At 41.4% G+C, this 27,786-nt stretch overlaps 1 protein-coding gene across 1 annotated transcript in view; it reads right to left on the minus strand.

Annotated features, from left to right (window-relative positions):
• nr5a2 (nuclear receptor subfamily 5, group A, member 2) overlaps positions 1 to 27,397 on the minus strand; it is a 67,570-nt gene extending 40,173 nt beyond the window's left edge. Inside the window, exons 1-4 of the mRNA XM_074668708.1 lie at positions 26,692 to 27,397; positions 22,598 to 22,716; positions 19,136 to 19,277; positions 11,171 to 11,886 (exon numbers count right to left, since the gene is read on the minus strand). Coding sequence (XP_074524809.1) covers positions 11,171 to 11,886; positions 19,136 to 19,277; positions 22,598 to 22,716; positions 26,692 to 26,773 — 1,059 coding nt within the window. The 5' untranslated portion in view covers positions 26,774 to 27,397. The remainder of the gene's footprint in view (positions 1 to 11,170; positions 11,887 to 19,135; positions 19,278 to 22,597; positions 22,717 to 26,691) is intronic.
• Between the last annotated feature and the right edge of the window lie 389 nt (positions 27,398 to 27,786).

The following is a 27,786-nucleotide window of genomic DNA, read 5'->3' on the forward strand; positions in this document are numbered from 1 at the left end:
ACTGGAGTTGCTAAAGTGTCACATCAAATTGATTTCATCATAATCAACCTTTGCTTTTGTATTCCTGAGTTAAAACTGTTGAGTTGTTCAAGCTTTTGTTTTAGTTTGGAGTATTTAACGCTGTCTGCTACAGCAGGCAAGCCTAGAGGGGGAAGATAAATTAGCTGACAGGTTGACATATTTCTGTGTGGTGAGTTTAGTTTAGAGGTTGAGGGTCAGCGTAAGGCTGCAGCAGCCACACCTCGTCCCCTCCGACCTCCAGGAAACCTTATAGCCAGGAGTTATTTGGGAGCAAATGCCAGCACTTGTGTCTGTACACTCACCACCGGCACCCTCAGCCACCAACACACCCCCTCCTTACCCCTGCAGATAACAGGGAGATCACTCTTTATTTGTCCTTTGTTGCAGCAAACTGTGAGCACCACTTTTTGGCTTGCAGACTTCCTGATGGGAGGCACTTTGGAAAGGTTCCTGCATAAACTGTAGATTTAACACGGCTCATAACTGTGGTTCAGCACGGAGGAGGAGAAGGGAGGGAGAAAGTTTCTTTGTACTTTACCGGAGTGTGTAAAGTGTTTGCACGCTGTTGAGTTGATTTGTTAGTGGCCCGGTCAGCTAAATCAAGTCCCCATATCCACTTTGTTTTCTTTATTTTCTCTGTCTCTCATTCCCACTTTCTCTCCCTCTGTCTGCTGATTTGACTGACTCTTGCCAACTTGTGAAAACAACAACCGTGTCATTTCGGGGCCACCGAGGCTAACAGCACAGCCTAGTCACCTGCGTCAGCGTCTTAACAAGCAGCATGACCTGCCAATAAAAAAGGCTTTTACCCTGATCATCCTCAAACAAGACTTAAACAAAACCTGCTCCTTCTCCCGCCGAATGCCCAAAGTGCTCACAAATGCGAATCAGGCCGTGTTAACTTACCTGAAAATGAAAAACTACAGCAAAGGTGGGGACAATTTTTTTGTTTATTGTTTTTTTCCCCCTGCTATTTCATCAGCGGTGGTTTGAAGAGGCAGAGATAGAAGATGAAAAAATGTCTCTTCTAGTGGAGTGTATAAGCTTGGATAAAGCAACAAAGTCCCTCCGCCAACAGGTCTGTGTCTGGTCAGTGTTTGTGAGCAAGAGTACTACCCTGTTATGAATGAAATGTTTAAATGTTCAAGCAAGTCAGGGGAGAGCTCTTCCTACCAGTGTTTGAGGAAGCACAAGGAAGAGGAAACAGTAGAGGACAGTTGAGTCCATCATTGCCAGCAGCTCTGTAAACTTGTACCTCCTGACAGCCTTTCATCCCTCATCAAAGCAACAAGTAGATGAGCAGACTTCTGCGCATGTTAAAACCTCTTAACCTGCGTCGTCTCCTCATGGCTGCCGCTCCTCTGGGACGGGCGACCTTAAATCTTCTCTTTTAACAAGTTTCCTGCTCTTCCTTCCGGCCTCCTGAGGTCCCCAGGGGTTGGACCTACGGGACCAATTCAGTATTCGGAAAAACTGTGTCTTGAAGATCAGAGCCCAACCATCAGGGGATGTGAGGAGGACGCAGGGAAATGTGATTTTTAACAGATCAGTGGTTGTCTGCGGTCAAATAGAAAAAGCACCACAGGGTTTGGAGGCACTGTCAAAGCCAGGAAATGACTGGATAAAGGTTCTCTACACATTGTTGTCATATCAACATCAGTGATGGAAGGACTCATCCATGTACTGCTATCCTTTAGTGACACATACAATATATATAATATATATTTAGGTTTTATTCAGGCAGGGGTAGAACTTCATGTTTTTTGGTACGTTGCTAGGGTACACCTCAAACCTGTAGCTTTCTACATAGAACAGCCTATGTAAAATCTGATTTATGTTCTTTTTGTGACCAACCACATGCTGCTTCTTTAAAGCTGATCCAAATAAATCAACTTTTTCCATTTTGTATTGGTCGAATTGACAGACAAAAAAAAAATCTGCAGGGCAGTTTTACAGTATTTATGAAAAAGAGTGAGTGATGTCTTTCAAAATGGTCAATAATTTATGAATGAAAAGAGGCCTTTGTGAACCCCCACCACACTACTTCCCCTCCCCAGCAACTCCCCTCCCTCCCGAAACTCCTGCTCCTTCCCTGTGCTACTGATCAAACAGATATTGTTACCACTAAAATAGCAACTTAAAAAAACACAGGCGGCCATAAGACCTGCCTGCAGCCTGGGTGAAAGACGGACAGCAGGAGGGAGGGGCAGGAAAGAGAAAGAGAGGATAAAGAAAAGAAGAAGAAGCCAAATGGAATAAAAATTTAGACAAGCCTCTTGGCTGAAAACAAAAAGCTCTGTTCAGGAATATCAGGACACACACGTGTTAGGAAAACAATACTGTACATGAATTTGTGTGTGTGTGGTGGGGGGGTATCATCTATCACTGGACAAATGCCGGGCTGGCGAGGGGGTGTTGGAGGAAGCGGGGGGCAGGGTGGGTGGGGTTGTCGGCCAGAATGGTGCTGCTCCTCAAATGAAATAATATATCTTTGAAAGCCTACGCCCTGCGCCGGGCCCTGCGCCCATATATCAAGCCCAAGAGCGTCTGGTGGATCCGCTCCAGGCCCATTAACCTTCCACCTGTTCCCCCTTACACCCACCCCCTCCTCCCCAACCTAGAGGTCCTCTTTTCACACCCTCCACTGTTGTCCTTCACTTTGCCCCTCTTTTCTTTCTCCTCCTCTTCTCGCCCTTGGTCGTTGCCCCCTCACCCCCCTTCATCCTCTTATTTAACCTCGCTCTTGCCTTTATTCTGTCATTCATTATGTCGTCTTCTATATTCTCCTTCTGGCTCTTTCTATTTTTTTATTTATCTCTTACTTCAAGCTAACGATACCTCTTTCTGTCTCTTGCTCCATCTCTTATTTAGCGCCCCCCCTTCATCCAGTGGTCACTCCTGCTCTCGAACCAGTCTTTCTTTTTTTTTTTTTTTTGTGACTTTCCCTGAAAGTTTCCATCTTGTTTCTCTGTCCTCTCCTTCTGTAATTCATTTCAACTCCACATCCTCTTTCCTCCATCCTTCTTCTCTCCCTATTACTTCTGTACACCTTTCGTATTCCCAGCCAAAATAAAGCAAATATGCTGTGGACTGTGTGTGTGTGTGTGTGTGTGTGTGTGTGTGTGTGTGTGTGTGTGTGTGTGTGTGTGTGTGTGTGTAGGTGTGTGTGTGTGTGTGTGTGTGTGTGTGTGTGTGTGTGTGTGTGTGTGTGTGTGTGTGTGTGTGTGTGTGTGTGTGTGTTGGAGGGGGGGCATCACAGACTGCCGTATAATTCAAATGCAATGGACCAGGGACACGGTTACAAATCTCTGCCAACTGCATGCGGCCGCCAACCCCATCACGCTTGCAGTTTGTCAGAATTGGGGTGTTGGGAGAGAGGTTGTTGTGGGGATGGAGGGTGAGGGGGGGACCCATTGACCTCTATGACAAGACATTGAAGTCTGAGGCTCTGAATCTGTGTGTGTTTGTGTGTGTGTGTGTGTGTGTGTGTAATGGGGAAGCTGGTATAGATATACCACCTCCCAGGGTTCACAGATCACACCTAAAACGGCTTATTAATTTCCACTCAGTTATGGGGTGTGAAGGAAAAAAAGAAGAGGTGCTGCAGCGGTCAAAGCAGGGCAGAAGCAGCACACCTCCTCCTTCTCTCACACACACACACACTGGCATGCACCTTGAAATAAAACTGCTCCCAGATAGGTCATGGAAAAAACAAGGTGTGTGTGTTTGGCAAACTAAGAATGTAAAAAAAAGAACAGGCCCTCAGTCTGCGCAGGGCAGGCGGGTGGTGTAAATATAATTTCACCAAAGTAAACTCATGTAATATTTATGGATGTAGATGGAGGGGAGGTGAGATTATGCAGTGGGGCAGAGAGGGGGCATCAGAGGACCTTACATTATTCACTCAGGTAAATCTATAAGTGGAGAATATTCAGGTGTGAGATGTGAACACGGCCCCCCCTCCTCCTGCACCACCTGAGGGATCCGTCACACAGACTGACTGACAGGAAGGCGCTTGGAGGAGACTGAAATGAGCTGGTGGATGAGCAGTGTCTTTAATCACAGTTCACTAATTTAGTGTATTAGCTTTCTTGAGACTTTTTTGTAGTTAATTTTGTTCTCTTTTTGAAATTAAAATTTAAGAGTTAATATGAACAAGTCAGCTAAAAGAATGGGGTTTTATCTGAATGGACATTTTTTTTTTACTTTCAAGTTTTGGAAATGCATCCACAACTCCCACAACACCAGTTTGTTTCCCAGAAATCTGAAAAAAAAGTGTGAAAAACTATACAACACAACACAGTTTCTATCATAGATATGCTTGAAATTTTCTCAGCTTTTGTAAAAAAAATCTACAAAACAACACAAATTAATAATAATAAAAAAAAAAAGATCCAAAAATGTACTGAAATAGATATAGGCCTACTTTGAAAATTATATTCAAATGAGAAATCAAATGTGTAGTTATATGAAATTCTTTGTCAATTTTGATTTATCTTCCTGTATAGTTTAAGAAATGCAACATTCAGCCCATTTTCTGTTGTATTCATTGAACTCATACATCGACTGACCTGCAAAAACACTGTAGTCTCACTTAGTTCCACATATGCAGACGTTGAGCTAACATATAAAACAATTATTAACTGGGGATATTTTCATCTTATTGTCAGCTTCCAGATATTAATCAAACTAAAAATAATGTGAGCAAGACTTCCTATCAGGTGTATCTATGTTTAATGTGTGCACCATTGTTTTAATCCTGACGTGATTTAGTGTAAACACCAGTTAAAACACTCAGTTTTTCTGGCCGGTTTTAAAGGGGACATCTCACCCTGTCCTCCTCTTACCCTTCCTGTCTCTGCTTTAATCTGTTCCCTCGCTCCTCAATCACATCACCTTTTACGTTTTCTTCCCCTTCCCTGTTTTCCTCTCTCCTTTCTGTCCCTCTCCTCTCCTGCTCCTTCTCTCTCCATTCCTAATCTACCCGTCTCATCTCCCCTCTTTGTTTCACCTCTGTTTCTCCTCGCCTGTCCTTTCCTCTCCCTGGCCATCTGTTTATCCAATATGGCTGCCCCGTCTCAGCTGGGAGCTTTCCCAGGGAACAAGACTTCTAATACAGTTCCTCCTCAACTTAATGGCCCTCAGTTCTGCTTTTGCCATTCCCGCTACATGCAGAGAGACAAAACTGAAAAAAAGAAGACAAAATGAAAGAGACAGAGAAGCACAGAAACCTGTCTGAACCCCCCTAAAAAACCGTCCCAGGACGACTTCAATAAACAGAGAAGCCACATTTCAAAACGTCACGGCTATTTTCCTCTGGGCTGCTCTTTTATCAGGTGGACAGACTAAATATATGGATTAAGTTACACTCGATTTTACTTTAAACACATTCCGGACTACATGTCATCCTCGGCATAAAACTGAAATAATAATTTTGCTATGAAGACTTGTATGAAATAATAGTGATGGCATAAAAATCCCTCAATGGAAAAAACAGCCTTTTCTATTCTTGTCTTGCATCTTCCTGCTATTGAGGCTAGTCTCACAACAAGGCAAAACTATGCGTTTTGAATCTTGATTTCAGGTATGATGCTAGTGAAGATGTTAAAATGTTTTGTATACCTGTGTGTTCACTTGAAGCCAAAAAATATTTGCTGTCATGTGGTATTTTTTCGATGTTTTATCGCTTATAACATAATGTCTGTCCTCATGTAATTGGTAGACAAGCACTGATTGATCAGTCGACCGATCGATTGGTGCCAATTTCCTTAATTCGGGGGGGGGGTTGATCGGCCCATCCTTTCAAATGAAACTGATCTTGTATACCTCTGGGAAGGTCTGACAGCCAGCCATTGTTGCTTTTTGCTCAGGGACCTAAAACTCGGGACACTTTATTGGTTATTTAAGTTAAAACACAAAGATTTTATTGTTTAACAAGTATTGTTCATTGATTTTCAATAAAATAATATTGGAACATTGAAGGCATTCGCTGTCAGTTATGAAAAAAAAAAAAAAACGGTCAGGTCAGGCTTTTTAAAGATCGGTGATTGGTGATTGGCCAGAAAATTGTGATCAGTGCACCCCTAGTAATTAGCACATTTACAGGTATTCAAATGACTGATTTTTGTTTGCATTAGATAAAACTTTACAAAGACGTCAAAGGTTTATGGCATGTTTCCAGAAAAGAAGTCAGGCTATGAATGAAGGGGAAAAAGAAAAAAAATCTGGTAACGAATCTGTACGTGTGTTTTGTCCTCTATTGTAAAACCTGGCAGCCTGAACCCACTGCATTACTTGAAACTCTTTCCGAACGTTGTAATTTCCGTTGCTTCATCAACTTCTGTTTGTTGTGTGTTGACATGGCACACAAAAGTGCACACTGTCCCAACACCAGACACACATCCTTTTATTAAAGGGTGAAGAGAGGAAAGGGGGGGGCAAAGGGGAGTACTGCTAGGAAGGTAGGATATAAACACATGAATCATCAATAGTCCCGATTGCCCCGCTAAGTTCTCCCTCTCATTGTGTTTGCACAGGCTGGAACAATGGAGGAGAGGGCAGCACTGGGCAGGCTACAGTGTGAGTCACCCTCACACATGCACACACAGGTAAACACAAACACACACACACATATAAGCACTGGCAGACTTAGAGTTATCCAAACTTCAGTGTAAACAGGAACATTAGAGGAGGTGCTTTGAAGAAGTCAGTGTTTCTAGTTTTCATATAGAAAACGTGAAAATTCCTAATGTACTTTTTTTTTCAATCAGTAATTTAACCCCAGTTAATAATTAAACCTTGGTGACAACACGGTAACTACTGAAATTTTAAGAACAAACTTACTTGTCAAGAGACTCACTTCATGCAAATTATTAGTTTATATAACTTTAAAAAGCAGTTTCATTCATCCTGTCCTGACTGTTTCATAATAATTTAAATACATTTCCCCATTTTAAAAGCACATTCAAGTAGATTTGGGTGTTTTCTGGTGTTTGGTTGGCACCAGGGTGTGCAGAGGGGTTCACTGCAGGACAGACGGGCATGGGGAGGGGAGGAGTGGCAGCCCTGTGCCAGCAAATGTCACTGAGAGACAAACACATGTGTCTCCCCCCTTTAGATGTTCCTTAGATACCGCCATATGCTCCTAAATAGACACTTTTACATGGGATTAGAGGCTGATTAATAAAACTTAAAAAATACTCCTGTACAAAAATACTCTAAAAAATTCAAGAAATTCGAACAACACAGTCTAAAAACCCACATGGTTAAAAATCATACTATGATCTGCTTCTAGAATAGCATTTATAAATTGCTCAGTTGAATCTGAAAGACAAACTTTTAGGTATTAATACACACTTCAACCCTCATCTTCACATGCACCTGTCTTCAGCCCTCCAAAAATCACACTAGACAACCACAAATGCTGAGACCTCAGCCCTGTAGAAACTTCCCCTCATCCACTTTCTGTCTGATTCTAAAACCAGTTCACCAGACCTGGCTTTTTCTATTTGTCAATGTGTAAAAACCAATCAGAAACTGGAACGGCTGAAGGGGGTGAGAGCCCACCCCAACTTCTCGGATCCAAGGTGTTAGAAATAAACTCACGTCATGCCTCATTCCCAGAAAGAAGAGGGGGGAGACTCAGAGAGGAGAAGAATGGGGGGGAGCTCTTCTGAAGGTTCTCCTAATGGCTAAATATTTATGAGTCCCGTGACCGAGGCCAACTTATGGAAACTAAATCTTTAAACACTTTTTTTGGCAGACGCCTCACTCACACCCTCCCAGCTTGGCTCTATTACCAGAGAAATTCTTTTGTTCTTACGGAGCTAATAATAGTGAGAGGGGCTGTGCGTTATGTGTGAGCGCTGTCTGTGTCTTAATGTGGGAATGTCTGTGCGTGCGTGTGTGTCTATGTGTGTGTGTGTGTGAAATGAAAGCGTATTTATAGCTTCCTACAGCACTACACCGCTCCTGTGACTAACTTTTTATTCAACCCTGCTTCCTGTCTCTCTGAATCCCAGGCTTGACCTCACATCTAGAAGTAAGATCTATATAAATATGAGGGGTCAAAGGTCAAGTCAGTTCAAAAAGATTGTGCATTTGAGCTGAATAAGAAATTAAAAGCTAAATCAATGAGACCATTATTGTGCCTTAAAATATTTTAAGCATCTGGGAAAATAAGTAACCTGACATTGGTAAAGTATGACAAAAAGGTGGTTAAAAGATAGAAGGGGCAGATATATAAGATGATTTGTAGTTTGATGGCTACAAAAAAAAACCAAACATGAGCATATTCACCACACAATTCACCAGTGTTGTTTGATGAACAAAAAAAAAATTGAGTTTATGTTTGTTTTACGCTGTGGACTTCTGTTACTCCTAATGCTACATATTAAATACTACTTAAAATATTTAGGCAGATGGTCCAAGCTGCATCCTCTGGTAAAAAAATAAAGTCAATGCAGGAGTACACAAAGCTGCAGTTCCAACAGGTCCTCAAGGGGCAGTCTCCAGGGCAAGGATAGGTGATAGGTGAATATTTTTCAAACTCATCTGTTTTATTACGTCAAGGCCAAGAGTTGAGAATTATTAGGTGCATGACTGATTTTACTGAAAGTTGGGTGTGTTTTAGCTGTTTGTCAGGTGGCAGGTCTTCTGTGTGTGTTTCTAGATGAGCACTGTTTGACTTATCAGTGCTGGGCTTCACATCGTTTTCCTGAAATTAACAAGTGAAGTAATTGAGATCATGTTTATATTTATACAATTTTTGTGATGCCTGCCTACTTACAGTCTGGTAATAGTCAAAGTGTCTGAATGTTGAAGGAAATTTTGTCTTACTACTGTTTTGAAATGCTTGTAAGTGGTGTATTAATACAGAGTCTGAGTGAGTAATGCAACAGTATAAACAGTTTAACCTGCTGTTTATGTCATGTAGTATATAATTCATTTAACAAGTCATACATTGAGACTGATAGATTTTTTGTTGAATTATTATTCTTTTGTTCATCCTCAAAGCTAGGCCTTACTCAGCTGTCCTCCCGATCATTAGCAACAAGCAGAAACTGGGGATTGTAAACTGTGTGGGAAAAACCACCAGAGCCACAGCAAGCACATTATTTCTCGATCCCTCTTGTGCTCTGGATGGCTCTCTAAAAAAAAAGGCAAAGGAGGGGTTTGGTTCAATTATCTCCCTCACTTTGTGAAATACACCCCCGCCGCTCCTAAACCAATGAGCCGTGTGTAACAGGGGCAGCCATATGCAGGAAGAGCTTTCTTTTGCATTGAGCCCAGGTCATTTTCTACCTTTGTAACATGCTGTACAATTACTATTAAGCTGCAATACTATGGGTAGTCATTAGGCAAACATAATGACATTTCATTCAGCCACAAATCTGTGAGTAACGAACACAAGTGGGTGAGATAATTGAATTAGTACAAGGGTGTGAGAAATAAAGAGGCTTCACTGTGGAGCAAAAATGATCATTCAAAGTTAATGGGCAAACCATACACAGTTATTAGCTGTGGCCACACCCAGCGGCGAGACTAAGTGTGTGTATGTGAGTTAACTACTATGCACCCCAGCTGAATGCAAATACAAATCTGGAAAATGTCAATAGCGGGGACACAGCGCGTGCTAAATGTCAACATGCGTTTTTCAAGGACTCTTGTCTGTGCTGTAATTGGCTCTGTTTTAATATTTCATTTATTTCGTGTGTTATTTTCCCCTTTGAAAACACAATAATATTAAATATTAGTAGGGAATTTTTTGCAACAAGGCAGCGCCCATGAATATGCAGCTGAGCCTTTGGCGATGAGGTGTTGAAACAAACAGACAAAAGGAGTCAGACACCGGGAGGAAAAACAGGTGAACACAGACTAATCAAACACCTTTCATGTTGCTCTGAACATTAACCTTCATTCAGAGCAAATAAAGCCGCGAGCATGCACACACATCCAGAAAGTTTCCCGTGGGCCTGGTGATGAATGGGTGGGAATTAACACATTTTTACACTGAGGCGTTTGTGGAGAGTTTCTGGGGACTGGTCAGTTGGGAGTGAGTGTGCTAAAATACCACAGAAGAAATAGTGTTTGCTTGGCCAAATTTGTTTGTTTTATAGGACTCGGCATAATTTGAATATCTTGTTTAAATTCTTTCAGTTAACAGCTACATCACATCACTAAAAGTTCAAAGCAGTCTTAACCACAATTAAAAGGGAAAATCAGTACACAAGTGGTTCTTCTACGTGTGATACGGTCCTCTCTCTGAATTTTGTTTGACCAGTATGCTAATGGCAAATGTCTCACATCATCACACAGTGTGTTCCCACTTAGATCAGAAGAATACTTCAAGGGGAGATGGGCGGTATTCAGTTCACATAAAACCCTCACACTAAGACCCAGTAACAGTATGAAAAGTGCCTGAAGCTCATCGTCAAAGTTTTCACAACTCATAGCCAGAATGTGTCACACACAGGGTAAATACGGCCCGCTGCTGCATTTTGATCAGGCGTTGGGACAGACAGCGGTGGCAGCTAAGAGCAGACAGCCCTGTGTACTCTGTATTAATGTTGAGCCAGTGCATAAAAAGAGGAAGATTAAAGGCCTGTTGAAGATAAAGGATTGAGCAGATGATGTTCATGAACTGTGTAAAGTACTGTCAATTATGGATGACAGCCTGGTGAAAGACTTGGCATTGAAACAAAATGCGGGATAATTTATTAAAGGCTCACAGAGTAACTGCAAATAGAATTAAGCTCATGTAGTACTACGCTGCCATTACTGACAGGGCTGATTGGAAAAACCATGAACATGAGGTTGTAGAGAAAGACGTTTTCCTCACTCTACCACCCAACATTATTCCAAAATGACAAACACTGACACTTTGTCACAGCCTTTTGGGGTCTCATCTAGATACAAAGGTTTGACTTACTTTACAACATGTTGATGCACACGGTGTCTGTTAGTCTGTTTGGTAGGTTCAAGCTCAAAAACCAACAAAACAAAGGTTAAGGTCGTATCAGAAATGCAATATTTATCTCTGGAGCTGGAAACTATTGTAAGCGGATTACATATGTGACACCAAGGGCTGAGACAGAGTGTTGGTATTTGACACTACTGGAATGACATCGATCAGATCATGCAAGCCTACCTTGAGCTCACGGAAAAAGATGCTACTGCGTGCCCACTCCACGATGGAGAAGAGCGTCTGGTCCGCCATCTTGCACATGAGGCCAAAAGTGTTGAGCTTCTCGTGTTTGCCCCGGCTGGCCTGCTCCTGCTGCAGGTAGGCTAGGATCTTGGCTTGAACCTGCGGCTCGTCTGGCTCACACTTTAGCAGCTCTACGATCAGGTGAGGGAAGCTGGGCGGTGAGCCTGACTGGTAGGCATCAACATAGGCGTAGCCCATGATGGACTCCGGCGAGCTGGTGTATGGGTCTGGGTACTCTGACTTGATGGTGCGTGTACCCTGGAAGTGTCCATAGGCTGCCTGGTAACCCTGCAGGCTGCCGGCATGTGGGGGCATTGCCATGCTGACCGGAGAGGTGACAAAAGGGCTGCGGTCGTAGTCTGTGGGGGGCAGGGCTGTGGCATGGTGATGGTGATGGTGGTGGTGGTGGTGGTGACCAGTGTGGTGGCCGGTGTGGTGGCTCAGTGGGAGGCCTTTGGATGCGGCCGAGTGGATGTTCTGGATGGCTGAGGAGATGGTAAGGTCGGTGGGAACAGCTTGCATCACCTGAGTCATGGCCTCGATCTTGAGGCCGTTCGCTCGGATCAGCGCCTTTTTCTGCTGCTTCAGGGCTCGATCACGTTTGTACATTGGGCCGAACTTGTTGCGACCACCACGCATGCGGTCTGCCCGCACAGCTGACAGGAAGACAAAGAGATGAAAAAGAAGAGGAAAGGTTAGCTTTTAAAGATCTGTCATATGTTGATTAATCTTGATAGCACTCAAACAGGAACTTTGATTTTGTTTCAGCTTAGTGTGTCTTGTCTGTTGCAGGCCTTATTGCACAGTTAAGCTTTTTCTGCCTACATGAAGAAAAACTCATTGGAATTTGACCTGGTCAAGTAAATCCGTCAAATATTGTTTAAATGAAGTCGAGGTGTTGTTATCTTAAGTGTGAACAAACACACTGCTGTTTAATCCCCTAAAACTAAAAGACTGGCTGGTTGACACTACCCTGTAAATTTTAGAGATCCTATAAAACAGGGCCCAGTCCGAATATGGAGTAAGCGTGGTGTTTTGAAACTTGTATGTAGGACAAAGGTATTCCTGTGGTTGATTACACTCGACATTTACCCGTTGACTCTTAAACCCCACAGGTCTAAAAGATAGTGTCGTTACTCATTGACCAGTGCCACAAACTTCTATGAACCAGTCCGCTAAGTGATCATTGTACAGCTGGCTATCTCCATCCACCACTCAGGAAACACAACTCAAACACTAGATACTGTTGGTGACACGGAGAAAACTCAGATCCACCTTTGGCTTTATCGATTTGTGTCAATTAAAACTATGTAACAATGCAGAATCCAAAAGCTTTAAATTGTCACTGACCATTAGTAGAAACCCTTTCTGCTGAAAAATCTGACAATAAGCTTTTTTTTTAAATATTTTTTTGGATGGACCAAACATACCCTGTGCCCCCCTTCCCAGTGCAGGAACCTGTGGTGAGGATCACAACGAGTCTGTACCGAGGGTATTTCTAATGAATGAGCCAGGCACAAAGTGGAGGGCTACGAGGACTGTGTGTGATCTGGCCGGCTGCTGCCATGGGGAAGCTGCTCTGCTGTCTCCCAGTCGGGGGTAACTGGTGTTAATTATTCATACTTAATTACCTCTTACTCTGACTGCACTCACAGATCCCAGCGTGCTATGTGCTAGTGGTCGTCTGGGAGACTACGTAATACAAACTCATTTACTATACCAATGTGAAATATCATTGCTCTTTTTTATTTTATTTTTTTATTTTTTCCATATGAAATGCATTTTTGGCCGTATATGCAAATAAATGCACATGCCCTGCTCGTACACTGTGACAAAGTCTGGGTCCACTCCAGCTCATGATGCCCTGACAGATGAGTGAAAGAACAGAAGAAGAAAATTGAAGAGGGCGTGTAGAGGAGGCAGGATGGAGGGGTCTTGGGGTGAGGGGGGGCAAACATCCATAGAAAAACACACACTCTTTCTCTCTCACACACACACACACTCAGTGCTGCCTTGGGAGTGATTTTAATGACCTCCATCACAAAAATGTCTGTCACTGATCTGAGCGAGGAGAGCTAAGAGGAAGACATAGACGCACACACACATAGAAACACACTCGCACTGTCTGACTCACTTATTATATAAAAACATTCACATGAGCAAACCGGATCACACACATGTCCTGACACTCAATAAAAGGTAGCAGGCAACATCTACCACCAATCTGGAGATCTTCCTTTTTCTCAAATGACAGCCATTTTCATACAATTAACATGCTTTGGGTCAACCCTAGCATCCACTACAGCTTGCACAGGCATTATCGTGACCGTTAAAAAATTGATCACACATCATAGAAACAAAAAATAAAAATAAAAGGAGGAATCAGGAGCTGTCAGCTGTATCCATTAAACATTATTATCGAGCAACTTTAACTATTAATGATTTCTGCACAATAGTGTAATTAATGAGCTGAGAAAACTAAGAGTTAACCCTCCTGGGGAAACAAAATTAGGCCCTGACTGTCTTACAGCCTGTCTCCTCAGACCCAGGGACCAAAATCTCATCGGGAGAATCGGGGGGGTTGGAGGTTCAGCTTACACACACACTCACACACACACACACACACACACACACACACACACACACACACACACACACACACACACACACACACACACACACACAGATTGTAATTAAACAAGTTGATTTGCATGCATGTAAAATACATTAATATGAAAGGAGGAGGGGTGAATAGGGCCATGTGTGTGTGTGTGTGTGTAAGTGTGTTTGACCGAGGTGGAGCAATGTTTAAGGGTTACTGGCTGGAGTGTTTTAAGGGTAAACTGTCAAAGTTATCATGTGATCCTGCAACTTTAAAGAGAGGAAAAAATTACACATCATCAATATTTCTGCTGAAAAATTCAAGCACAGTTATTCCCACTGCTTGAAAAGCTGTAATATGTATATATTTTCCTGCAAAAATATTTTATATGTTATAAAAACACAGCAGTAAGTGAATTTCCTGTCATAAAAGCAGGCAGAGTGTCTGTTACAAACTGAAACTCACTGGTAGGTCTGCCTGTAGTGCCAAGAGGGTGACGTGTTTAGTGTTTGTGGTTCATGGCATCAGAGGCATAAACTGAATAAATATACTGAAAGCTGTGACAGCTATCCAGGGAAATAGGAAAAGCAGCCAAACAATGAAAAGAAAAGAACTTTATCAATCAGAAATGGAGAAAAAACAAATGCCATGCACATTGATATGAGCACTTAAAGAAAATTAACACAATAACTGTCATCTGTTACTAAAAAAAGTAAGCTGATACAAGAAAAAAAATAATATACAAAACTTGGCAAACCACAGGGAAGAAAAATAGTGACTTTTGTTGGTGTGAAAAAGATCTTAGCAGAGGGATATTGTGGGTTAGCAGGCAGGCTTTGAGGCTAAAGCAAGGCTGAAAGGCTAAAAGGCTGACGCTGTCTTCCACTCTGAATTTCCCTGACTTTCTCTCTGAGAGCACATCTGCAGGAACACACACACACACACACACACACACACACACACACACACACACACACACACACACATCCATAAATCCACAAACTGACCCAACCTAAACCCTATTCTTCTTTCCTAAAAGTATCCGATACCCACAGTACATAACATCTCAGACATAAGCACGCGTGCACACACACACACACACACACACACACACACACACACACACACACACACACACACACAGACAAGCATCTGAAAAACACACAATTCCTTTGCGCATATAACACACACTCACACACAGCCCTCAGCGCTTATACCCTCTGATTTATGGTTGTTTAATATACAGGAATATTAAGCGTGCGTAGGTGAGGATCCCTGTCGCCCGCCGGCATATTAATGGGTCCCGCGGAGGCTTGCTGACACCCTGTTTGTCATGTCGGGGCCCCGGCCCTTGCTCCGGATGCGCCCTATCCCATGCACACACATGAATACCTATGATACCTATGCATAAGTAATGGGACAGCTCCCCGGCTTCCACTGCAGGTAGTGGGAGGCTGATGGAAGACAAATCAGGGGGAGAAAGATGGAGACAGGGAGGAAATAAAAAGTGGAGGGAGAGGGAGAGAAAGCTACAGAGAGGAATATAAAAACAGTCAGGGGGTGTCGCTAATTTGTGCTAAATGGCTCAATGGAGGTTTTGTATTTGGAAAGAAATAAAGAGGCAGGATAAATCGATATAATGTCACATCTGCCTTAAAAAGGAAAAGTTTTTGGGGACAGAAGGAGCAACTTGTGCCATTTTTTATACAAATTTGTTTTTAGTACCTTTTCTTGCAACAGACATGAAATCTTAATTTTAACCAGTCAGTTTAATATTGATGTAACTTCCGCTTTATTAACCAGCACTCAGCGGAAACAGTGGATTCCAATCCTGGTATCAGAGGCCCCACTGTTATGCTCCATCTTTAACATGATGCATAAGTGAAGGAAATATTAAGCAGCTCAGTGAAGCATATGATGCAGGGTAACTCTTAGCGAGCATAAAAAGAAAACCATACCAGAGGGAGCTGTTGGGATACGGCATGCTTCATCAGCTCTAGTGAATGACATGCTAATGGGTCAAACCCGAATGGGACGTGGTCTATTTTTTTTCTCAATGAGCCAATGGAGCTGAGATGCTACTGAGCAAACCAAAATGTAAATGATATTTTGAAGCAGTCTTTTTTTGTGGCTACTAAGCTGCTGTTTCTAATTTTCCTCTTCAATGTCGTTTGGCACAAAATTTTTATGCTACTGACAAAACTACTGACTTCACACAAAAAAGTGATGCATTAAAGAAACTGTTTGTGCTTATTATGATAACTGGAAAAAATGAGGATGTATAATTTAAACATTTCTGATCACACCATCTAATTAAGCAATAAGTCACTGATAATTTCTCCTGAATATAAAATCCCTCTGCAATTTTCTTCCACTTCACAGAAACACAAGATTTAACTCTTTTTGTTTTATCATTGACAGATACTATGACTGATCACTGAGTCACTGCCATTCCACCTCATTTCACTGCCTCTGTTTCACTTCAAACATTACTAACATTCACAGACAAACTTCTTCACTGCTGCCACCAGCACAGCAAACTTCAAACCGTACATGTCAGCGTCCCATTGGCTGGCGGACGCATCAACAAACAGGAAGGACACTGATCCACACCAGACAAGCAAAAGTAAACAAAACAGATTGAATCAACTTTAACATTCCCTTCACATTTTGTTGTCCACATTTGGTTTCCACTTGACTTCCTGAATTCACATGTTGCTGCAAGCTGCTGTGTAATGGAATGAAAAGATTGCAATAACAAAGCACATGACTCCAAACCTCTTTTCCTCTTTTCTGCTATTGTGCACACTTTTTTTTTTTTTTTACATCAAACAGCAGCTTCTCCCTCTCGCCTGTGGCCTTCTGACCACCTTTTTGGGCTCCTCATGAATAATATATGTGTTTACCAGGAAGAGAAGTGTGTGTGTTGAGGGGTGTCAGCTTCTTCTGTATGGGACGTCTTTACCGGTCGTGGCAGGAGTCGCCCACCGCAGCGTCTGGCCCCTGACAGAGTGCTGCAGGGCCCATCGTGCCCCCGAGCTGAAAGCTCCCGCCAGCAAAACAAATCAAACACAGCCCCCCTCCCCACCCATGTCAGCTGGAAAATGACAGGCCGGGACATTGTGCCCAGCGGCCATTTACAATTAACAGCAATTAATTACAGCACACATGGCAGGTAAGGGGAGAAGAAGCCTCCGGAAAGATTTTAGTTAGGCTGTGTTTGCTCTACCGTTACCCTCAGAAGGTTTCTTTTCTTTTCACTATGAACTTTTCTCAGTTGTGTGAGCGTATTTCAGGAGCCCGGGGATTTGTAATTTAGATTAAATTACACAAATTTTTAATAATTCTGTTATAATATCAAGCTTTAACTGTTTGAATAACAACTTCTCTTGTGAAAACGGCAGCATAAAGTACAAATTGAAGTTTTGTCTTAAAGTAACAGTGTCACAAAATAATGATTACCGCTTTAGCTTTCAAATCCTCAATTTCACGCAACCTGTAAAATAACCTCCAGATGGCTTTATTCCAAAAGTAGAGATTTTAGAATATTAGTCGCAACCCGTGTGTGGAGAAATAATTGATTCCAAATATTATTTTTGAACATTGGAAGACGTTTTCTCGCTCTGCCATGCTGTCACTTCTGGACAGCCGTGTTTGAACAAGCTCCTGAGCCACGTTCAAATCAAACAAAGAGGCCTCGAAACGGCCGGCCAAAAGTATCAGCATTACTATTCTCGCCCCACCGCCAAGTTTAATATTTTATCTATTACTCTGTCTGGCAAGTTTAAGTGCAGCGCTGCTACCAGATACCCCTCGACTCCCCCTGACCCCATCTCAAATGCTAATAATCAATGCTGGACCTCAGCGTTGGGGAAGAAATTAAAGGTTTTACTTCACAAAGCTTTGGGTATACATTTTCATGAATGGATATTACTGAGATCTTCATTGTTAAATGTTAAATAAATATAATCTGCTCTTTTCATACAGGCAATTACTATGTCAGGCCAGGTATTAGGACTTTTTAAGGTGAACATGTCAATTTAGAAGGAAACTATCCAGATGAAAAATGACCTTAGAAGTATATTTTCACCCCGCTCTTTCAAAAAGTAACAATCTAACACTTAACCGTTGTCACATTTAAATAAAATAGAAAAAAGAATGGCTTTGTCTTTTCACACTAACTTTAGGAGAAGTTGAAAACCCCTCTGCTGAAGTCCAGGAGCAGTCTGCCGCATTTATTTTCTCTCCCTAACTTTTAGAAACAGTAACAGCACGCCAGCATGGTAATGTTGAAAAATAAATGATGCAGCACACAGAATGCAATAACACTGTTTGTTTGCTTCTCCTGAAGATGTACACAACAAGTTCTAGTTTAAATTTTAGCAAGCGGTATTAAATTTTAAACTCCAGAATAGACTAAGTCTGGCCTGAACTATTCATAGTGCATAAAAAGGCACTGTAGCGTGTGCACTGTAAAAAGATAAACACGCTCTCATTATGCCAAATAAAAATCATTATTTCAAACAAGATGTGATGAAAGTGATCCAGGAGGCCTGGGCACATCTTACTTCTAGCAATGGTGGAATTTAACCACAGTGTTACTGGAGCGCAACATTATGTGCAGGCACATATGTGAGTATATTCCTCTCATTCACTTACTCTTAAACTATTCAGACCGTCACAATACATGTTTATTCTACCATTTACTGGACAGCTTTCACCGAAAAGGACTTTTTTTTTTTTTTTTTTTTTACAGATTATGATTGTACGAAAAGGCTTAACCGTCAACTACCTAATCTGGAATACACTCCCAAACTATGTACAAAGAAAACTGATACCTGAAATCACTTGAAAATTAATTTGTTTAAAAAATGTATTAGAAGGAGTAGTCAAATTGAATGCGATCCATTTCCTGAAGTACCAAAATTGCAACTTCCACTGATGCAAACAAAAAAGTCTAAATACTTCATTTATCGCTGGTTTCTGATAACAGCTACCTGCCCTGTCCAAGATACTACGTGCAAGACATTCAAATCATAACTGGTCTGCAAAAAGCAGACCATGTCTGAAAATGAAGATACTTTTCCCTTTTTACAGTTCTGTTTTTCTTGCTGGAGTAATTTGAAGATTCACAAACTTTTTTAAGGCATACACCTTCTGGATGTTACATCCTGTAAAATCTCATCATAAACCCATGCTGAGTATAAACACACACTGATGTAAAAAAGAAAAACCTTTCATGATAAGTGACTGTGCCATGAACCTAACACTGAAGTGCTTAAAATCTGAACATGATGCCTTACCTTCTAGCTTCATGCCGACGGTGAGGCACTTCTGGAAGCGGCAGTACGGGCAGCGCTTCCTCTGGGTCTTGTCAATCTGGCAGCTCTGGTTCTCTATACATGTGTAGCGCTTGTTGTTCTGGACGGTGCGCTTGAAGAAGCCCTACGGAGAGAACCAATTAAGACGTCAACCCGCTTGACCCCTGCAATGCCATGGTAATTGGTTCATTCACACTCCCAGACAGATGGAAGGGGACAGGCTCAGTAGATACACACACTCACACAGATACACACACAAAAGCAGGATGCAATGCAGGGCACAAATACACACCTCTTCCCCAAAAGTTTTTCAGTAACCTGTGAATTCTGTACAACTTGTCATTAAATTGCAAAAAGAAGTTATTCAGAGCTTGATTTTTATCAGACCCTTTATTATTATATTCTAAAGTTTAAACTATAAAGAAAAGCACACACTCTGCTTTATAATCCTCTCTGTAAAGATTAAAGAAATCAAATTTTTGCCCTGTAGAAATTACATTATTCTTCTCAATATTTGCCTTTCCTCGTAAAGACTCAGGAATTTACGAGGAAAGCATCTTTTCAGCTTCTCACTTAATTATTGAAAAATATGAGCACAGGAGCCCAAAAGATCCAATAAATTATATCCATAATTCACAGTTCCGGGATTACAGAGATTCATACCTGCAATGTGGAATTAATGATAAGCAGCAGCAGGGAAAATCAAACCAGAGGAAGATGGTATTAACGTATTCTAGATCCATAACCAAGGAGGAGAATCCTTAAATCTGCTCTTTAAAAAAATAAAAATGAAAAGAAAAAAAAAGAGCCGCGCTGCTGTCAATATCTCACCAAACACAAATTTAATTGACAATCTGCATTGCCTGATATGTCTAAAAGAAAAAACTCACCACACTCTGTTTTGGATTATCGACCCCTCTGCGCTAAAAAATCCATGCTTGAGAAGGAACCTTCTCTCCAATTTTCCATTTAGTGCACCGTGTGTGCTAAAAATATCTAAACCAAACTGGTTACCAGCACGCTTCGAGGACCACAACGCATTACATCTGGAGATTAAGTGGACAACATCTCACAGAACAGCTTTAATTTGAGCCGCTGAGCAAACTGAAAATTTTCACCTGTCAAAGGCAGCTCAATTTTCATGAGGAGATTTCTGCACGCAAATTTCAAATTCTCAGGTAGAAACTCAAAAAGATGAACATTTATCCAAAAAACAGTCACACATTACAACTGTATCCAAAATAATCACAACACTCTTAAATGAAATGTTGCAAAGAAATGTCTCATTTTTCTATATTATTAATCCAAAAACTAAACTGCACAAAAAGAGCAAGACACTCCTTTTAAGTCTCTCAAGGCCAGTGAGTCTAGTCTGACCTAGCTTTGCTCATGTTTGTTCATCTTTTTTAACGTCTGCACTATGCCTCTGATCTTTGACCTTCTTTCTTTGTATCAGCGTTACAGCATCAGAAAGTTATCAGCAAACATCGCTGCTCCGTCTCTCAGAATGTGTGTGTGTGAGTGTGTGTGTGTGTGTGTGTGTGTGTGTGTGTGTGTGCGCAGCCAGTACCATGAAGCCCCTTCCAGCTTGCTGTTGTTATTTCAACAGGTACAGTGTGGTTCTGTGTTTACTTTATGTGGCCTGGCATGTTGAATCAACAGATCATGTGTGTGAGGGGATATGCATACACATAAATAAAGAGTATGCATGTGTGAGGATAAAGAGGTGGGGTTATTAGGAGTTAAGGAAGCTTTACTTTTTGGATTCTTTCTCTGACCTGTGTGTGCATGTGTGTTCTTAGCGTCAAAATGTAATGTAACCAATTTAAAAACAATTATCTCAATTTAAGGAATTGTGAAAATTTCTCTGGTATGCAGAACAAAAACGAGAGCAGAGATTTTTTTTCATTTTAATAGGAAAAAAACAGTATAAAAACAGGGGAGAGATATCTTTTCTGCTTTTACACAGTTGTGGCCATTTCGTTGGAGATAAATTGCTCAGCCTGTCTCATAATGGATATTTAATGCTAATATCAGCCTGTAACGTCAACAAACTGATATATCAGTTCCGCCCTGACAATCCCACTTTCACTGAAGAGATTGCATGCATTTTAGAGATAATCAATGATGAGCTCCAGGTGATCAATCAATATTATTCATGTTTCAACAAGAATATGCAGCGCCTCATAAAAGAGCTCTTCATCTACATCCTGCATGCACACACACAAACACATCAGAGCGTCTTCAGCTAAACCAGGGAGTGTGTTTGTGGTTTGGGCTCTGTGCTGAGGCTGAAAACAGCAGACACTGCCACTGACGTCTCCCATCAAGCAAGTGCTTTGCATCTCAAGGTCAATAATATGGGATCAAATCTATAACATCTGCTTTGAATAATGACCACATAGGCAAGAAATGTGCGCTGCTGCATCAATACTGCAAGCTGCAATTTTACACTGAATAGTGTTAACACAGAGACATTTGTCTTAGCTTCGTTTTGTGCTGACAGCTTTACTGGGTGAACAAAAAACTCTGGTCGCGCCTGTTAGCTCGGTGTTGAGACCAGTGGAAAGACACAGAAAGGGACAAACAGGTTGATGATGGAGCTGAAATTAAAAGCAGCAACTGTTTGCTTTGCAATGGCCTCATTATTAACGTGTGTGAAATATTTTGGCGACCACAACACGCTGCTGCTCTCTTGATGAACATGTGATGAGTTTGAAACAGTCAGATGCAGGCTTTAACAAACAAAAGCAGGATTAGTGTGTACTCTGCTTCCACAACTCCTGTGTTTGGTGCTTATGAACATGACTAAAGCACTTTACATGCTTCTCGGGGCAGCTCCCCACTTTAGATCCCTCTGACACCCACAGGAAAAGTTTGTTAGATCGACTGTCACAACAATATCTGACCCTCGATCTCTTTACTTCAGATTTTTCCTGAAACTGGTGAGGAACCAAATCCTCACGGTTCTATCACATATTTAGCGTCAGTGTGGAAAAAAATGTCTGCTGAATGCATGGATGGCAAAAAAGTATCTCTTTGGGGAACACAGCTGGGTACATTAAATTAAAGCAGTTGAAGAGAGATAATTGAGCCATATTAACGTTGGTAGTATTAGTGCATCATAGAAATGTGGCTTATTCTATAATGTTCAAAGAAAACAATGATACTGGTGTAAATGATCATATAAACTTAATTTAGCATGACTACTGAAAACTTAAAACACACAGGTGATGTTTAAAGAATGACACCATCATTAGCTGCTCTGAATATAAATCTGACAGCCTGAAATGACCTTCAGGACCTTCAAAATAAAAGCACTAATTAGACAACTAAGACCTCATCACCACAAAAGCATATCTTCGATTTAAAGACGTTTGAGAAGTTGCCATAGATAAAAAGCGACACACTTGTTGTACTTTCCAGCAGAATGAGGGCACTAACCTTGCAGCTCTCGCAGGTCAGCAGTCCGTAGTGATAACCTGAAACCTTGTCTCCGCACACGGGACACATCTCGTCCAAGTCTTCGTCATATGAGTAGTCCATCATTTTAAACTGGTGTGCTGTGGAGGAAACAGAGAGGAGTCTATTTCAGTGCTGAGGAATCTCTTTACCAAAAGCGCGCTTTCATCCATCAATGTGAACCACGGGGTAGCACGCACGCACGCAACGTAACTGAACGAGATTTTTTGAAGCACTACTGGACTTGTCGAAGTTTAATTTGTAGTAGGTTTTGGACTCAGTTCAAAGGAAGCGACCATTTATTTCTCCTTGTTGCCGCCTTCTCTTCTACACTCGCTGCAGACAGAAGCCAAAAAGATTTAGAGAAAAAAAAAGAAGAGGAAAGTGCATGAAAGTGAGCCTCATAAATATGCATGCATCTAAGTCGTGAATTCGCTGGGGGAAATGGAGAGATATTAGAGTTAAGGATTGGAGGAGAAAATGTTACCGCCCACAGACAAATGAAGACACACAGAGAAGCCCTTATCTCTGCAGGCGAGCAGAAAAAAACATACAAGAGCCACTTGAACCGACATTATTTTTCCCTCTCGAAGAATAACTCAAAATGCTGCAGTCCGACTGATTGTCTTTCATGCTTGTTTAGTTGTGCAAACAGTGTTTTAATTTTTTCTGCATACGCTCAAAAAAATAGTCCATTTGATGAGCCGTGTAAATAAGTTTCCCTGTTCCAAAAGCAGCTCCCGCCATTAGCAGAAAATATAACATTAGGTTTAATTAAAAAAAAAATAGAATGGATTTTGGTTTTTCTCCTGTTTTATCTATAACGTGTTAATATGTAGGACTTAAAACCGTAAAAGACTCAGATATTAATGCGCTGACTTTGTTGCACTCCATTTACCTTTATGTTTAGACATACTTGCATTGATAAGGGAGAGTGTGTGACAGCGCAAAGCAAACAGCCAACCTGACATTTACAGCACTTACAAAAGCATTTATGGTTACAATCATAAAACGCTGCCAGGATCAAACAGGAAAAGCTCAGTGGATGTGGCTGTAAAAGTGGAAATATTTTGTCAACTAGACGCCTTCGCAGGCCCTCGCACACACTGCTCTACTTCAGAAGCCACTCATGTGCTCACAGACCTTTTAATTATGTTGAAATGCTGACTCAGCATTTCAACATATTGTTATCCTGTGACTTTATTCCACTTCTTCTTCTTCTTCTTATTCTTCCGTACGTTTTTTGGCTCTTTTCACAGCCTTCAAATTTTGTCCGATTTTCACCGTTCAACTTTTAAACTATTCAGCTTGTTTAGGAATAGTGTGCTATATCTTTTCACTTTTCTAACTATTAAACTTTTTGATTTATTCAGCTTTTTCCAAAAAAATTTCTCTATGTTAAACAGATGGGAAATTTCAGCTCCTCTGACTAAAATCTGCTTCAACTTCAACAAGCTCTAACTTCAGCTTACTCCCACTTACAGACTTCATTTTTGCTTTAAAATGTTCACTGATCTTTCCACTACTGATATCTGTAATAACTTTTTTAATATCTTCAACTGTTTTTGAGATTTCACTGTATAAGCGACACAAACTTTTCACTCTTTTCACCTCTCCTCCTGCTCTCAGAGGGCGGAATGTTTTCAATTTGACTGAGAGAAGCAGCTGCTGCTACTGAAAAAAACTGCCGATTAACCTGCCATAAAATTCTCAAACTTGACTCAAATCAAACAAAAAAGGCTGCTACTCCTTCAACTTCAACTGCTTCTACCTTTTGCAGACTTTGACTCGAGACTCTGTTCACACATTAAACTGGTCCTAATTCTCCTCATCTCATTTACACATTAATCATAGATTTCTGCTTTCTTCTACATTTTTAAGATTTCACTGTTTGGTTTCTCTCTCTTTTTATTTAATTATTTTAACTTTTGTAGGCTGATTTACATTTCCATTGTATCCACTTTCTTTATCCACTCATTGTCTTTTCCTCATTTCTCTTAACATTTTTTTTTTCCTTTATTTTACATTTTCAGTTTTTTCCACTTTTATTCAAACTTTTCCAGCTTCAGCATTTCAACGCATTTGCTGCAAGGAAATGCAACTTCTCTAGTTAGACATGATTTCTGGTTTGTTAACGCGTCTCCCTGCTGGGAGCCGCGCTGCATATTCCAGCTGAAGCAACAAGTTCCACCGAGCTGTCGTTTTTCCACAGTGCTCAATTTCTGATTTTTTCTGCATTGAAGTGGCTGAAAAAGAGAATCTGTCGGGCCTGTTTTTATGATACCCTACAGGCGCAGATTTGGACTCATTTAAACAAAGCGGGTCAACATAGATACTGCATTCGGTTGCATTTACGCAGGGGGTGAAGCTTTTGTAAACAATACAAATATCTGTCCCTCACTTAAAAAAAACACCTTTAAGAATAAAAAGAGAAACCCCCCCTTTTTAAGGGTTTTCTCGGATTTTGCTCTCCTTTCAAATTGTATAGTATCTGTAATTCTGTTTTTTTTTTGTAGCCATGATTTGTGGATTATAGGTTTGTATTCCAAGGAATAGTTGCATCGTAATATTTAGTGATTCTGTACTGGATCATAATATTTTGGTATAAATACACGGGGATTTAATTAAGTGCTGCCCTCTTGTTGTCCGACATCATAGTAAAAGATTGTTTGCGCAGTCTGCATTACTTTTAGCGGTGGCAACACACAGATCAGTACCTCACCTGCTTTCTCCTGGAATCTCAAAAAAAAAAAAAAAAAAAAAAAAAAAAGACTAAAAGTAACAGAATAAGTCAGGATCTCTAAAGATTCCGAGAGAAATCGTCTTTCAGGCTGAGCTACCTTGTTTTTATTCCGGCGTAAAGGTAGATAAGGGGATCTGTGCGCTGCCACTCCTTGTCTTGTGAGTATAGTGTGTTATCAGCGCCTCATAAAGCACGAGCGGGCTAATTGATTGTCCGTGTAGCCTATATCGTGGTGATATGCCAGGAGGGGAATAAGAGCAGACGAGTCTGTCCCTCTTTGATGTGACGGTGTTTCAGGAGTGCTTTGAAGGGAAAGATGAAGAAATATAATTAAATGTACGTCGAATGAAAATGTGATAAAAAAAATGCCCAGTCTATTTTTCTAAATCAAAATTTTAAAACCATAAATAATTCATTGAAAGATCTAAATCAATCTTTGCCCTGAGAGTTTGACATCCTCATAAAAAAGAAATATAAAAGAATATGCAATAAAAAAAAAAAACATAGATTACAACAAAAGGAAGTTTGCTTCTTAAGCATCATAAAGCATTTTCTTCTACCCCTTAAACTATTGGAACTTAATTTTGAAGTGAAATTCAATATTTTAGGACAGATTTTAAATGTTAGCTGCAGAATTAAGAGAAGAACATAGCGTTAGTTCTTTCTGCCTTACACAACTTGAATTATTTCACAATGGAAATTAAGTATAAAAGGAAAACTTCTCAGACTGGCTTCAGTCAGTTAAATGAAATCTCTCAAATTAGACTGGACATACATTTCCTCTTGTTAATTAAGGCAAACCCTCAGACTCGGCTGCTGTGTGTATGAGAACAAATTAACTGATCAACCTTGCGTAAAAGTTATTGCACAGATCCCCTTGGCCCTTTACGCACAACGCGTCCGCACGCTTCCAGCGTGAGTGACAGCTGGGTAAAATCATTGCGTCTGATCACCTGCCAAACCTAAGATGTTTCCTTGTTTGATCGTCATCTTTTCTGCTCCTGTTTATTTCGTGGAATGGGGTAAATGACAGAAACCTCCAGTAAAGTTACATCCATAGATTCTAGAAACGACCTTCACTTGTCTTATGATTGAACGAGATGATCACTCAATTGAAGTGAAAACCAAAAAGGAAAATTAAATGGTCTGCAGCCACTGGCCTGCGCTTTCTGAAAAATGTGCGTCGGATTCAAGCGTTTTCAGAAGTTAATGTGGCTCTAGCGTGCGCACTGAGAGGACTTCAAGTCCGGGATCGGTTCGTAAATCTACCAAGCAATAGTTCTTGAATCTGTGTTTTACTCTAAAGTAATGAAGAATGAGCTGCAGATCTTACCTTGCATACTCCTTGGCATGTGCCCTTGTTCTCCATACGATCGAGAGAGTCCCAGGGATTCAGTCTCGGCTTTGGGCAGCATGTCAGCGCTGCCGGACTGAGCTGGAGACTTTGCACCGCTCGGCGGGACACCTGGACGGGAGAGGCAGACGTTCCCACAAACACGCCTCACAATGCCCCGAAAGTGTTTTTTTTTGGCTCTGTATTTTTTAAGTTCTATCCTCTGCTAGGTCTGTTTTTCAATTATCAGACCATGCTCTGAGTGTGCAGCCCAATTCAGGCTGTCTGCAAACTACCGGGCAGCATAGCTGGTGCGTCTCTGCTCTGAGTAAACTTCACTTAATTTCTCAAATTTGTAAAAGCTCACGCAACCGGAATAATCAGACTAAACACCCACGAGTGGCTCCTTTGATACTTATCGAATAGTTACGCGCGGAGTTAGAGAATCAGTCTCGTACTCTGACGAGAAAACCGCACTGTGTCCGGATTTAATGACGATGGTAATTTTCCCTTTGGCCTTTCCAAAAGCCTTTTTAGCGCATCACCCATTAAAGTAGAACTGTCAGTGTTACTTTTAGCCTTTAGCAGACAAGTACGCGCCGCCGGGGCCGCCCTCTCCTGTGCGTAAAGTCGGAATCGGTGTGTCGGTCGGACTGTCTGGAGATGTGGAGACCTCTCCTCCTCCTCCTCCTCGCGGCTTTGTTTACTCCACTCTCTCCAATCCGGGGCGCATGCGGTCGTCTGACATCATCTCTCCCCGGTCCAATCAGGCAGGGAGACCGGCAAACATCGCCTCAAACTCTACAGTTCCATCTCTCCAAAATCTCAGCTGTTTAATCTCGTTAATGATGGACTTTAAAAGCAGAGCGAGAACAAGGAAATCAAGCGAGGTGATGCAACAGCGTATGAGAGCAGACTCCGCACGAGCGCACGGGGCGCAGAGGCAGCGCGTGAGGTATGTAGATTGGAGTGCGTTATATCAGGAGCATGTTACAACACACGCGCAAACGCACACTCAAACTTAATTTGGGAATTAAAAAAAACCCAACAATCCTTAAGTTTGTAAAAATTTACACCATATGACATTCTGATGAC

Source organism: Halichoeres trimaculatus, unplaced genomic scaffold (genome assembly GCF_033239565.1).
Source record: "Halichoeres trimaculatus isolate MK-OKI-2021-1 unplaced genomic scaffold, fHalTri1.1 fHalTri1_scaffold_4, whole genome shotgun sequence".
Lineage (NCBI taxonomy): Eukaryota > Metazoa > Chordata > Actinopteri > Labriformes > Labridae > Halichoeres > Halichoeres trimaculatus.